We start from the raw sequence: 14,126 nt of genomic DNA, 5'->3' as shown, positions 1-14,126 counted from the left end.
AGAGCAAACTACTGAGGACCTTGCTACTGAGGCTCTAGTCTTACAGCAGCCTATTAGTCATGACCCTGGTAGTCAAGGGCACATTAAGGACATTGGTACTGTCTTAGAGTAGCCTATTAGTCAAGACCTCGGTGGTCAAGGGCCTGGCATTGAGGACATTGTAATCACAAGTTTTGAACTTTGCAAGTTTTGAACTTCTATGTAAGGCGAATATTTAATAAAAAACCAACTACTTTTTTGATTTCTTTACTCTCATTATTATGTATAAAGATTGTTTAGGAGGTCCATTTTATACTTAATGGTGTATTTTAAACTTTATGTCAATGTATTTTTATAGTTAAGGCTGTTTTTTAATACCAAGTGAGATGTATATGTACACCACTTACACATAAAAGGATCTATGTACACTACCTTTCTAAGGGATTTATGTACACCACCTTTCTAAAAGAAATGGTCATAAAGGTGTGTGCACACCACTTATACATAAAGGTGTTTATTTACACCACCTTTCTAAGAGAATTGGTCATCTATTGATGTTCTTAGGTAGTAACTCAATTCATAAGAAGTTATGAAGATGTTTATGTAGACCACCTCTATAAGAGATTTGGTTATGCATTGATGTTCTTAGTACTTAATCACCAAATCTTTTGTTTGGAGTTGTCAAATCTAGTTCAAAAAACAACATTACTAGTATATTCAAAAATTTTGAACTGTTTTTTAGTCCATTTCTCAAATTGGACTTTACACAAGTCCAAAAATTTTGAATAGTGTGTTAGGATGCATGCTTCAACTTGTAATTCTTTCATAGAATCGTTTCAAGTCCTTATTCCATTAGTTTTTGCTCTCATGTTCAAGTTTGGAATGTGTACTACAACTTGAAGACAAAGTTTGCTGAATTTCGTTGAGCAATGCATAAGTTATGGGTCATGCAAGATACATATATACAAAAAAGTCCCTAAACCTCACCTCACCGAAAATTGCTACACCCAAGCAAACAATGAGTCCCACCGTAAAAAATAAAGAGGGAACAAGATTATGACAATGTAGCTCAATGGGCGAATCTTTTCCCATATAGAGTTATAAATATTAGCCCTACTACCACTTTTAGGGCAAATTTATCAAATTTGAGGCTCTAAACATTAGCCCACCTTTTATTATGGGCTGATAAATCAAATTTAAAGCTTTAAATATTAGCCCAACCAACTTGGGAAAGCCTCTAAAGGTGTATCTCCACCATCCAAATAGGTGCTGAAATTTGGGCCCTTGATCTTGCTAGGTGTATCTCCACCATCCAAAATGCACGTACATCCTAGCCCTCTAAAGGAGCCCTAAAAGAGCACCTCCATTTAAACATTGATCTTGGATTTGAATCAAGGGTTCACACTAAAAAGGTGGCTTGTCCCTCTTAAAAAGGCCTTCCCAAAGTCGAAAAACCTCGCTAATGGAGCCCACCAAAGTCCGTCCACCTCTATCCAAAGCCAAGGTTGCCCAATTTCAAAATCAAGGTACCCATGTTAGTTGAGTAAATGCTACCTAGGGCCTTAGCCAATGGGTTAACATATAAGGTTCACTAAATAATTTAATCTATTTCTTAATACATTCCTTACAAGGCTCGTTTGAGACCTTATTCCTCTCCCAATGGAGAAAGAAAACAAAGCTATATCTTACTTCATGGTGAGAGACATTTTTTCCTTTTATAAGAGCACAAGAAAGATAGGGTAAGACTTATTACTCACTATATCCATCATATCATTGACCCAAGAGGCGAGATAGTTTCCTCCAAACAAATGCGACCACATTTAATGCTGCAGGTACAAAGCTATGCATGCTAAAAGCATCCATTCAACATGGAGGCTTTGGCAATGGATCCCTCTAAGAAGAAGAGGAATGTAAATGGATGACTTGATTGACTTTGCAAATGGTGATCTAGTCATCTACTGTATGGAGCTAGTCAATAGGTGGAAGGTTTGTGCATGTGATTTTTAACCTTCTAGTTTTGGTTGATTATGGAAACACAGTGGGCTACTTCAGGATGTAGCTACAAGGAGACCAATGACCACCTTGCCATGAACCTCTTGCTAAACCAAAAAATGCATAATTACAAAACACATAAAAGAACTTGATTTTTCAAGAAAACCAAAAAAGAAAAAGACTCTAACACAAGTATCAATGTTGATAGCAATCCCCATCAAATTTCCTAAGGAAAGAGTCAAACAAAAGCATCACAAAACGCACCGTTTTGTTGTGGTGGTTCAAACTTGGTTGTAGTAGAAAGTCTAACTACCATGTCTACCTATACCCATGATGATTTGGACCATGGATGTTTTTATCGAAGGTATATATATATATATATTAATATAAAACCTTGGTGAAAGTTTATCGAGCCATTTTTTTAAGTTTCACAATATTGATAGCCAAGAGCACAATTTTGCATATTTTCTTTTGAATTTTGAAGTAAAATATGTAGATCCTAGCGAAACTTCCAATTTTACCACATAAACTTTAAAATATTGGCGAATGTTTCAAACATTCATTTTTTATTATGGCATACAAACTTTCGGTGCCAATATAAAAGTTTCACTTCTTAATAAGACTGACATGAAAAAATCATCCTTGAAATTTTGGACGAGAATAGAGTCACTTGAAATATTTTCACTCAAAGGATGTCAAATTTAGAGTGCAATACTCATTCGAAGGACTTCAAAATTTGAGTACTTATTGTTTTGATATTTTGACCCTTAAATTTCCTTCTACTACTAGAAATGGGTGTCATGGGCAACAAAATTGTAGCAATGGCTTTACATAAATCCATTCTTAAAATTCAAATTGGTTTACAATCATTGTTTTTTGAAAAATAAAAAGTGTACGAAGATCCACCCAACTTGGTGGATGGAAGTGGCGAAACTTTTGTTATTATGGTTGAGTGCCAATAATTTCAAGAAAAAGATGATGATAGTTCTCTAAAAAGTATAAAGAACTCAATATGTTGAGCGCTTCCAAAGAATATATTCAAGTGACATAAGGATTCATATGCATATATGGTGAATTTACCAAACCATTAGCATCGCAAACAAGTTTAAATTCTTTGACTCTACGAAAATGTGTGGAGATTTCATACTTTTACATATATTATATAGCTGAGTGCCATAAACAATTTCACAAAAATAAAATGATGATGTGCATGGATGCTTTTATCAAAGGTATACTTTTATATTAATATAAAATCTTGCCAAAAGTTTATCAAGCTAATTTTTCTAGTTTTACACTATTGACAAAACATAGTATGATTTTATATATTTTCTTTCAAATTTATAAGTAAAATATGTATATCTTGGCAAAACTATGAAAAATTTTGTATAAATTTTTGAATCTTGGCGAATGTTTCAAAACTTTATTTTTATTAGGGCATATAAACCTTCAATGCCAAAATAAAAGTTTCACTTCTAAATGAAACTAACATGAAAAAATGTTTCAAATTTTTATTTTTATTAGGACATATAAACCTTCAATGCCAATATAAAAGTTTCACTTCTTAATGAAACATGATAAAATCATCCATGATGATGTGTCATGCTCCTCTATAAATTAATATGGAATCTAGAACTCAACATGTTAAGGACATCCCAAGAATACATTTAATGGATGTGGGGATGTATATGCATGTATGGTGCATGACCAAACCATTAATAAAATATCTCTTCATTCACACTTAAGAACCCTGCCATAATCTTTCCCCTTGTACCCCGCATGGAATCGATCAAAAGGCTCCATGTTGAACCAAGGGCTCCAATAAAGAAATCAGCTTCGGATGCCATCAAGAAATTCACAATGCCATTGTTTGTGCTAACCTCCATACCAAGGCTTGTTTCATAAGCGTGCATACTAGTGTTCCCAATTTGTCTGGTTATATTGGTGTAGTAGATAGTCCAATTTGTATAGGCTTTGGATTGGTTTACTACATCCTGAGGTCATTAGATGAGTGAGCGCTACTAAATTTTATAAAAAGAGTAGAGAGCTCATAGCAAATTTTATTATTCTATTTCCCAAGTCACATACTTGAAAAAATAAAACTAAATGATAGTTAGCAAAGGAGAGTAAGAAGTCTTGAAAGGAATGCAAGTTTGAATTTTAAAGTTGATATATGTATGTTGCCCGTCCCTCCTCGCCTTGCCAGTTCCCATACACAGGCAAACTAAGGGCCTTAGCACATGGATGGGGCTAGCATGGGTTTAGGATGGGAATATTTTTGTCATCATTACTCCCATCCTACACCACACTGTCTAGGATGGATTTAGAATGGGAGTAGCCACTTTTTTCCCCATCCTGGACCATGGCCACTAGACCCTGGCTGCCAAAATGGGTTCCCCTTTTTTAGGGATTCAAAAACATGGAAGGATGACATGTGTCCTTGTCCCCACAAGGTCCCCACCTCTTAAACACATGAAATGATGCCATGTGTCCTCTTCCTCCTAAACCCATACCTAGTTCTTTTTTTGTTAGCACATGGTGGGATGGGAATAGGATAGAAATATGCATGGGACCACTTGGGACCACCTTTTCACATTCCCATCCTATTTCTTCCCATGTGCTAAGCCTTTAACTATTGACAAATAGCGAGAAAATCAACGAGCTTAAGCCAAAGAGAGAGAGACGGGGGGCAGATTTTACCTCCATTTCTGTAGCTAACCAGATGTTGACTGCATCAGGGAATTTAAGACGCACTCGAGAGGCCAGTTCCATGTACTTCCCGTATTCCACCATCTGCATCTCACTCGCTTTATCGCCCAGCCTCACATGCATGCTAATCATTGGTCGTGGAATCCATGGCCCTCGACTCGCCCATACAACCCTCTCCATTTCTCCCTCCACATTCCACACCGTCTGATTGACCTGTTTTTGACCAGCAATTCAAGCAATTTTCTAGATTATCAGTTTCTGCAGCAATATCAGCAGTTGCTCCGTTGTCATCCACCGATCGAGGAAAGATAGCAATGCAATAGTAAGACTTGTCACCTCGGGCCAACTAGTTGGTAACGCTCTCAACATCATTTCAGCAGCTAAAGCTCCGAAATATTGATGCCGAGCGAGGTTCATCAAACTGCAAGTGTATGCGCTTGGAAATCGCATCATGTACCGTAAAGCCTGGACAGGGTAGACGCGAGCGACCAGTTTACGATTACTGTAGGTAGATCCAAATGTATATAATAGTAATTGCATTCTAGAAAAAATTATCGAGCACGGACAAGGAACCACCTGAGCTCTCCACCACCGTCTGTACCTTGCCGGGTGGTACACCACGAGCTTTCCGTGAACTTCCGTCGTGAGTGGCATAAACTTCCAATATGGAAAACCCCAGCGCCTGCGCAATGGCCACTCCTTATATCCATGAAGCTGAAGTTTGTATGCTTTCTTTCTTACTCTACTTTCAACATGATTGTATTGGACGCGGCACTCACGATGGAACTTTTTCTAGCCACATATGCCACCAAGTGTAGTTGCTAGTTCCGGTGATGATTCCCTTCTCCCACGCATATGGCTGCGAAAGTAGCTCCGAAGCTCGACGCTTACACTCGCTCGATGTCTCCGGCAAAAAATAGCATTCCCACTGGTTACGGCCTCCACCTGCAGTGAACGCCTCCAATGAGCGCCACAAAGAGAAGAAGAACAGATTCATCGATCGATACCTTTTGTCTCCTATTCAATCTTTAGTCTCCTATTCGATCCTGTGACTACTGGCTACTCCGTCTTCGTAAATTTGTAGCTATTAAACCGCTGATTCTTTCGAACTTCAATCAATTGAAATTTGATCGTAATCTTGAAGACAAAATTTCCATGAACCTCATAGTGCCTGTTGCATCTCGAACGACAGGAGCCAGGGAGGGGGCGCAGAGAATTAGTAATGGCTATCTCTTATCTTCATATTAACGTAACTCTAGCGCGAGAGAGGTAGGGAGAGGAGGAGGAAGCACATTAACACATTAGTTATGCATATATTCGTGGCTCGAGAGAGGAAGGGACAGAGGACGAAGCAGGAGAGAGGAAGAGAGGGTGATAGAGGAAGCACAGAGATAAATAGAGTGAGGACAGAGATATGTAGAGGGTCACGAGAGGAGCACAAAGGAGCTAGAAGCTTCCAAGGTTCTAGAAGTTCCTTGCCTAGCTTAATCGTGCCTTGCCTTGCACTAAACTAATCTATGGAGAATGATCCCCTACGTGAGAGGAACGAGGTTCGCGTGAGGTCCGGTAGAGGAATTCTAGAGGTTCGGAGGGAGTGGATGCATCGCGTAGGTTTGGAGGGGGTTGGCACAGGGAGGTTTGAGGAGAGGAGCAACTGGGATGAGGCTCAGGGAGAGAGTGGAGGGAGAGGCAACTGCGCATCTGATCTATTCCTGGCAATCCACCCATCCGATTCGTGGCAATCCAACGGTCGATTCATGTGCAGATCGACTGGCGCAGTCAGAGGGCTCAGAGGATCAGTTGTCGCCGACATGCGAGCCCAAGCCTCTACTAAATGTACACCATTATACACAAGGAGGGGAAGTGTGTACTGCAGCGGGCCGTACTGCAATGTGGCACCAAAGCAAAGCACAGCACCGCCGACCAGAGGCAGACGCCTGGTAGTGGACACAACTTGTCGACGGAGCACATATGTATGAAAGGCCATTAGTTGAGGGAAAACTGTGCCAATGAAGCTAACGAAGTGCGCGGTTGCTGCATTGCAGGCTGGATCGCAATTGCAGATGCGTCACACCACACATGACATGGGCTTAGGTTCCAGCAGAGCTGAAGAAGCACGCGACATTGCAGCAAGGATGGGACTCCTCACGCACAAATGTGGAGAGACAGGTTAGTGTCCTCCGCAGCTGCATTGAGGGCCTGGTTGCAATAGTAGAAGCCACACTCTAAAGGGGAGAGAGAGAGGTATCGTGATCACGACGGTCGGTGGTGAATGCTTCGGCGATAGTCGGTGGTGAACGCTTCGGTGATGGTCGGTGGTGAACACGTCGGCGACGGTCAACAGGGTAGTGACTATGTAAAGATAGGGGAAAATGAGAAGGAAGGAGGAGTGGGGTGGGGGGAAATATGGACGGAGTGGCGTGTACTTGTGTGGTGCAACGTGATAGTGAAGTCAGCCTATAAGAATAGCACTTGTAAAAAATGCAAGAACAGACTCTAGTCATCTAGTGCCATGTGCTCGTGTGGTCTGTTCGACAGGGACTAGTGGGCTACGGGTGTGTTGGGTGAGATGCCTACCATACTGACTCACCTAGACCTAGACGTAATGATTATGATGAATGCGGTGGAGGCGGGCGCCGTACTGCTGCATAGCAAGTGAGGATCCATGTAGAGTATGCATCCAGCTTGTTCCTTACCTTGGATGCCAAAGGCACCTTTGTGCTGGACTTTGTTGCTGTTGCGGGATCCGATGTCAAGTATCCGTCCGAGAGAGAGAGAGAGAGAGAGAGAGAGAGAGAAAGAGAGAGAGAGCAAAGTGAAATTCCTCAAAGTTTGTGATTTATAAATGAAACCATAAATTTTATTGAAGGCAGTCTATAATCGACCCAGCGGAGCGGGTCTTTAGCCCATTGTAGACAGGACAGGTTACTCTTTAATACAAGAATAAAATTCATTGTGGGTGCCTTATGGCTACCCTAATCGCTCCAAAAACTAAAACTTATTAATAAGTATCTTGTAGGTTTTGCTCCCCCCTTTGTGCTTGATTAAGCTTCTCTCTCAGCCGATGATTAATCTCATGCTCCCTCGCTTCCTCTCATCAGGTCCTCGGATTAATCTCCTGCGTGTCACTTCTCCTTCCTCCTTTCTCCCTTCCTCCTTTCTTCTCAGCTTTCACCTTCCTCTCGTCCTTCCTCGTTTCTCTCTCCTTTCTCCTTTCCGCTCAGCTTCCTACTTCCTCCCCAGCTTCCCCTCCTCCACTCACTCATTCTCCTTGCTCCTCGGCCTCCTTTCCACTGCTCGTCCTTCTTTCTCCTCCCCTCTCCTTCCCACTCCTCAGCTTCCTCCTTCCTCCTTCCCACTCCTCTCTCCCCTTCCTTCCTTGTATTGGGGAGGGCTTCACGGCCCCCTTGCTTGGATTTGTTGCCCTCTATCACCCCCCTTATCCTCTTATACTAGGTCAAAAAGTTCTGGATGCCCCCCTTCTTTTCTTATACTAGGCGCAAAAAGTTATAGATTCGATGGCTTCTAGAAGAAGCCACCACCATAGTCCCCTCCCCTTATGTTAATTAATTCACAAAAACCTTAGGTTAATTGAGCATCGCGTCCGTCCACCCCAACAATTTAATTAATGCAAGTGTTTCCTATCAATGGGGGGGCCTATTTGCTTCTCCCTCCCTCGCCTCCTAAGTCTTTCCCTCCATCCACTCCCTCCCCTTCAAGCCTCTCTCTCTCTCTCTCTCTCCTCCACCTCGCTCCTCTAGTGCACTCTCTCATATCTCCCTTGCCCACTCCTCTCTCTGCCTCAGCCCAACTCTTTCTCTCTCCCTTCCACCTCCCTCTTCCCTCACCTCGCACTGCCATTTATTCCCCATTTATAGCTTGCCTTGATCCCCCTTTATAGCTCACGAAAGGCGGTGATAGTAATGTCTGAAACTTTTGTAGTTTACACGTGGCGCACTCTCCCTATTCACAAAACCTTAGATTAATCCGTCTCTCTCCCCCCTCTCGCTTTGGCCTAAACAAATTAATGTACATCCATTAACTCGAGGGTCCCAATTGGGGGATACACATCCCCCCAAAAAATTAACATGATTAAAATTACCCATGAGCATTAACCTAATTTAGTATTGCCACCCCTGAAAATGAAAACTACTACTTGTGTGTCGATTTTTCTTCATGCCTCTTGATTCCACACTACAATATATACCTGTGTCTCAAGCCTCTTGATTATGCCTCTCCCTTGCCTACTAATTTATCTCTTTAAATTGGATCCTTTGTGCATCTTCCTCTAAATTCACTCGATCTCAAAATTTCAATTAATTTGTCTATCTCAGACTTGGGTTCAGACTTGGGTTTGAAGGCATTAATATTTAATGAAAGGGATGGGCTTCCGCACGCCTTATCGCAAGCTGCGCTGGGCTCCTCCACATAGTTGCTATCAGATCCCTTCCTCTCTGTTCCCCTTCTCTGAGGGGAATTGGTCTTTATAGGTGCCCAAGGTGGTGCAAAAGCTTCTCAAGACTCGCAGGCTATGGAGAAATGTCTAGCAAAGTTCATTTTTTTTCATTTTTTGCCCTTTGAATTGCACCATCCTCTCGCCACAATGACTAATTATTATTATTTTTTTTTGGAAACGTTAGGGGGCCCTATTGGATTTCATTCTTCCTCCCTACCCCATCATTTTCATTTCTTCTCTCACTTGGCCCCTCCTTAATTGCTTTCATTCTCATTCTTCCTTCTTCCTGTGGTCTCTCCCTTCCTTCCGCCAATCCTTCCTGCATCCTCACTTTACACTAGCCTATTCAATACATCCTTTGCTACTACTATGACTCAATCATGGGATTGTTGGCAAAGGTAGATGAACTTGACTTTGGATTCTCTCATTGTTATGGGAGTATGTCATCTCATCGATTGTTAAAGATTCTTCACTACTACAAGACAATTGCATAAAGTTTTCCAATAGAGCAACTGACTAAAGCACATCATCTTATCGATTATTGGGACTGCACCGTTGGAAGGCAAAGACTTGGAGTTTAGATAATGGCCACTTGGAACTTCCTTCTCATTGTTATGAGGGAGACAATGAGAGAGAGGGAGCTAAACACAGTGAGAGAGGACGGTTGAGAGGAGGGAAGAAAGAAAGGAGAGGGAGACAAATAGAGAGGAGAGGGGGGAGGAGGGGTTGAGAAAGTAGTGAATGGAGGGAGAGATAGGATGGGACAGAGGGGACGTGGGGTTGATCAGGGGTGAGGCCGTCGAGGGGAGGGGAGGAGCAAGGCTAGGTTAATTCGCTTAATAAATTTCATTAGGTATGGAATGGGGTCTCAAAGGGCCTCCAATTAGTGTTTCTTAATTTCAAGGGATTATAGAGTCATTTAAGGTGTACCAATGCAAGTGCTCTTAGGTGTGAGGCAATGGTATATTGAAGTTAACAAAAGCATTCAAGGGTGGGGAGACCTCTAACCTAGAGTGTTTGGATCCATGATCTTCACTCCTAGCTCTTGATCTAATCTCCAATCCAAGGGATACATTGAAATTTGAGGTACCAGCCATTAGATCAAGGGATAGATCGGATGGTGGGATCAAATATCGACCTTTGATTAAAACAAAGATCTAATGGAGGAGATGAGAGAAAAATGTGTTTCAATCTAGACCATAGATTTGATTGTAGATCCAAGGGAGGAGATGAGTGTAGAAGGCCCTTCAAGCTAGGCCATTGATATTGTGATGGAGGATCCAAGGAAGGAGATTATAGAATTAGGTGCTTCAGTCCAAGCTGTCCATTATGCGCCTTCATCCTAGCCCTCCACCTAAGAAGGTTGATCTCCACTCTCCATTATGTGCCTCCATCGTCGCCCTCCATTATGCTCCTCCCTCTCAGCCATTGACCTTGATATAGATCAAGGGTCCACATTGAAAGGTGCCTTTTCCCCTCCGTGAGGCCTCCCTAAAGTCAAAATTTGCCATTTGGAAAGCACCAAAGTGCATCCACCATCCACCAAAGGCATCCTAGGCCTTTGATCCATCCACCTCCATCCAAAGGCCAAGGTTTCCTAATTTCCAATTAAAGGTACCCATGTCCCTTAGCCCTTGCATTACATAGGTGGCTCACTTCCAATTTACTTAATCCATTCCTTACAAGGCCCTTTTGAGACCCCATTTCTCCCCTAATGATTTTTTGCAAGTCAACCCATTATGCCCATCAATTAATTGATTCTACAATCTACACACTTCGTGATTTGTATCGTCAGTATGTGCCCCCAGATGATTAAAAATAGGAAATTAGGTTCGTCTCCCGTGCGGTGCGAAGAAAACGTAGTCCATAAGTCTACCAACCTCCACACATAAAATCAACATAATTCACCCGCTGCTTAGGCTCCGTGATCTCATCTCCCTTCTACTTAGGAATCAAATTGACCCTCCTTGCTCTAGCCTGTCACTTCCTCAAGATGCTTCAATACCTTGTTAGAGGTAAACTTTAGTGGGATTTAGATTACAGTGTCTTGGTTAGGATCGGGGGGGGGGGGGGGGGGGGGCACGTTGATTTGTGGTCGAAGTTTGCATGGTTGCATGCTTTGCATGGAAGGATCTCCATGGAGGATAAAATCAATGCACAGTTTCAAGTTTCGCTCCCTTTGATCATGCACGCTGATATACATTGTGATGATTGTTCCATCTACAGTGACCTTGTTGAGCTTCTTTACTTCATGGCTAGATGTAGTGAGTGGTTGTATCATCGAGTTGGAATATATCACTTACTCTTGTTCATCTCATTTCATTTGATCCTGTCATTTTATGTAGTCTCTATATGTTTTTACTGTTCCAGTATTTTGTATCTATGGTTTCTTCAATTGGTATCAGAGCAGGAGAGATGGAGCCGAAAATGAATCCATGAAGCTAGTGACTTTTATTGGTTGGAATTTCCCTACATGGCAATTTGGGACCTGACTTTACTTAATAGAGAAAGGATTATGGCCGATCCTATTTGGAGCATACTCATTTAGCTACCCCCCACCACCCCCCTCTATTGTGCAAAGATTCCCAATACAGTTGGAGATTTATTCGATATACAACACTCATTTTAGGAATAGCCCCACCTCTCTCATTTTTAGTGGGGGGAGGTAAAATTTCTCGAGACAGCCAAATTTAGAGAAACGATATGGAATGGATGTTTTTCATTGGAAATGACTTGGTTGGCAGTAGGAGTATCTTCTAGTAATTTCATTTCCACTAGTGGACTGCATTCATAGGGATGGCAGGTCCATACAGAAGAGGGGCCTAGCGAATGTGACAAGTAGAAGACAACACAGTGGGAAAACTACAAATGAGAAGGCCCTTAGGACTATTGGCAAAGAACTTAGAGAAAAATACAACTATCATATCGATTTGACAGCAAGTGCAAGGGAAAATTGGTTGGCGATCAACATTTGTTTGAATCTCTACTGAAGAACTCAAAGGTGATCTCTCGGGGGGGGTCACTCATCATATGTAACCCTATCACGTGAGTTTAACAGAATGATATTTGTTAGTTCTAAAATTTACAAAAATAAATATACATAAGGGACTATTTAAAATAAATTTGGGAAAATTTAACAGATTTGTATAGAAAAGGGGTACATTTTATTAATGAAAAATTTACAGATAAGGGATTTTAAAAATAGGCCTTGAACGCACATGATATAGAGGGTTTATACATAGTGACCCCCCTCGAGGGTGATCTAAAAATAAGCTTTCTTTGGTTTAAAGATGGATGACAACATCTCCCTTGGTGAGCATCTCAATAAAATGAGAGTTGTTCAGAATCAACTTTTAGACCTAAAGGTGTAAGTCGGAGATGACAATATTAAAGTGGTACTTCTCACAGGCCTCCCATCGGCCTATGTTGGGATTGTGAAAATTTTACAAGTCATTGCAAAAACATCTTTTCTCGGAATGATTACAATCCTTCTGGACAATGAATTTTGAAAAAGCTTGATGAAGGCTATGATATGAAACGTGGTTTAATCTCGAAGGTGCCTATAGGTAAAAGTAAGATGCTGAAGAAGGATGATTTTTGTGAATACTGTTCAAAACCCAAGCACCAAGAAATTTTTGCTATAGGAAACATGTTCAGACATAGAAAAGAAGAATGGAGAGGCCATAAAAGCGAAGGAATTGACACATGCGCTCATGAAGATTTCACTGTGTGTTTGAGGTGGAGGACATAACCTATATGCCTTCGAGGGATACACAAAGTCCTCAAATGATATATAAGCTTTGTAATAAGGCCATATATAAACACCTAGTAGGATTGAGACTATTGTTTATCTAAGTCAAATTGATTTTCTATGTACAGTTTCAAATGATAATCATGCTTCTTTGTTGGCGCCTATAAGTTTCTTAGGATGGCTTACCTTTGGAGACTCACAATTGGTTTTGTGGAGGATTGTTTGGTAGGTGTCCAAGTTTGTGTTGCCTTGCAAGGAGAATCCTTTGTTTTGGAATTGCAAAATTTGTTGACAGGTTACAGAGTTCATTTAGAAGCTACCTACACTCAATTTGAGGGGAGTGTAGGAGGCGAACTTCAATTGGCTTTAGATTATAGTGTCTTGGTTAGGATCGAGGGGGGGGCGGGTGGGGGGTTTAAAGGCATGTTGACACATGGTCGCATTGTTGCATGGAAGGATCTTGGTGGAGAATAAAGTCAAGACACAACTTGAGGAGTCTCTCCCTTTGATCGCACATGATGATATCTGCCATGATGATCGTTACATCTACATTAACCTTGTTGAACTTCTTTTTACTTCATGGCTAGATGTAGTGAGTGGTTGTATCATCAAAGATGTAGTCTCTTGTAGAACAACTAAAATATATCGCTTTCTCTGATCCATCTTGATTCATTTGATCATATTATTTTGTAGAGTCTCTATAAGTTTACTATTCCAATATTTTGTATATCAATTTATTCAACCCTCACTATGTCCCTCTACCTCCCTCTCCAACTGCCTCCTCCCTAATCGCTCACTAATTTTTGCCTGTTCCCTTGATGATCGCTTCCCTCATTCCCTACCTCCATGATTCCCCTCTCCTTGCCGCTCCTTATCGCTTCCTCCCTCCTTTGTTACGATTCCATCCTAATCATTATCCCCCACGATGTTGGGACTAGCATCTCTATCTTCCACCTACCTCTTCACTCGTTCTCCTTGCACTCTTTTCTACCTTTGATTCTTCATTCGCTCTATCCCTCTTCACTCTTTCTCCCTATGCTCTCATTCTTCCCAAGCTCTCTCCCTGTGCTCTACTCTTCCTCCACTCCTCCTTCCATGTTGAATGCTTCACCCACTAGCCACTTCGATATCCTGAAAGTGATCTCGGGGGGGTCACTATGTACAAACCCTCTATATCACGTGCGTTCAAGGCCTATATTTAAAATCCCTTATCTGTAAAATTTTTCATTAATAAAATGTACC

At 41.5% G+C, this 14,126-nt stretch overlaps 1 protein-coding gene across 1 annotated transcript in view; it reads right to left on the bottom strand.

The window, feature by feature from the left end:
- Positions 1-3,628: 3,628 nt before the first annotated feature.
- The window catches only part of LOC147901730 (uncharacterized), a 25,425-nt gene continuing 14,927 nt past the window's right edge, over positions 3,629-14,126 (bottom strand). Inside the window, exons 4-8 of the mRNA XM_087374360.1 lie at positions 5,457-5,622; positions 5,254-5,359; positions 5,014-5,142; positions 4,669-4,890; positions 3,629-3,962 (exon numbers count right to left, since the gene is read on the bottom strand). Coding sequence (XP_087230486.1) covers positions 3,684-3,962; positions 4,669-4,890; positions 5,014-5,142; positions 5,254-5,359; positions 5,457-5,622 — 902 coding nt within the window. The 3' untranslated portion in view covers positions 3,629-3,683. The remainder of the gene's footprint in view (positions 3,963-4,668; positions 4,891-5,013; positions 5,143-5,253; positions 5,360-5,456; positions 5,623-14,126) is intronic.

This window comes from Dipteris shenzhenensis, chromosome 5 (genome assembly GCF_047967505.1).
Source record: "Dipteris shenzhenensis isolate YYH24624 ecotype China chromosome 5, Dip_SZ_1.0, whole genome shotgun sequence".
Taxonomy (NCBI): domain Eukaryota; kingdom Viridiplantae; phylum Streptophyta; class Polypodiopsida; order Gleicheniales; family Dipteridaceae; genus Dipteris; species Dipteris shenzhenensis.
This window is presented reverse-complemented; position numbering and strand designations above follow the sequence as displayed.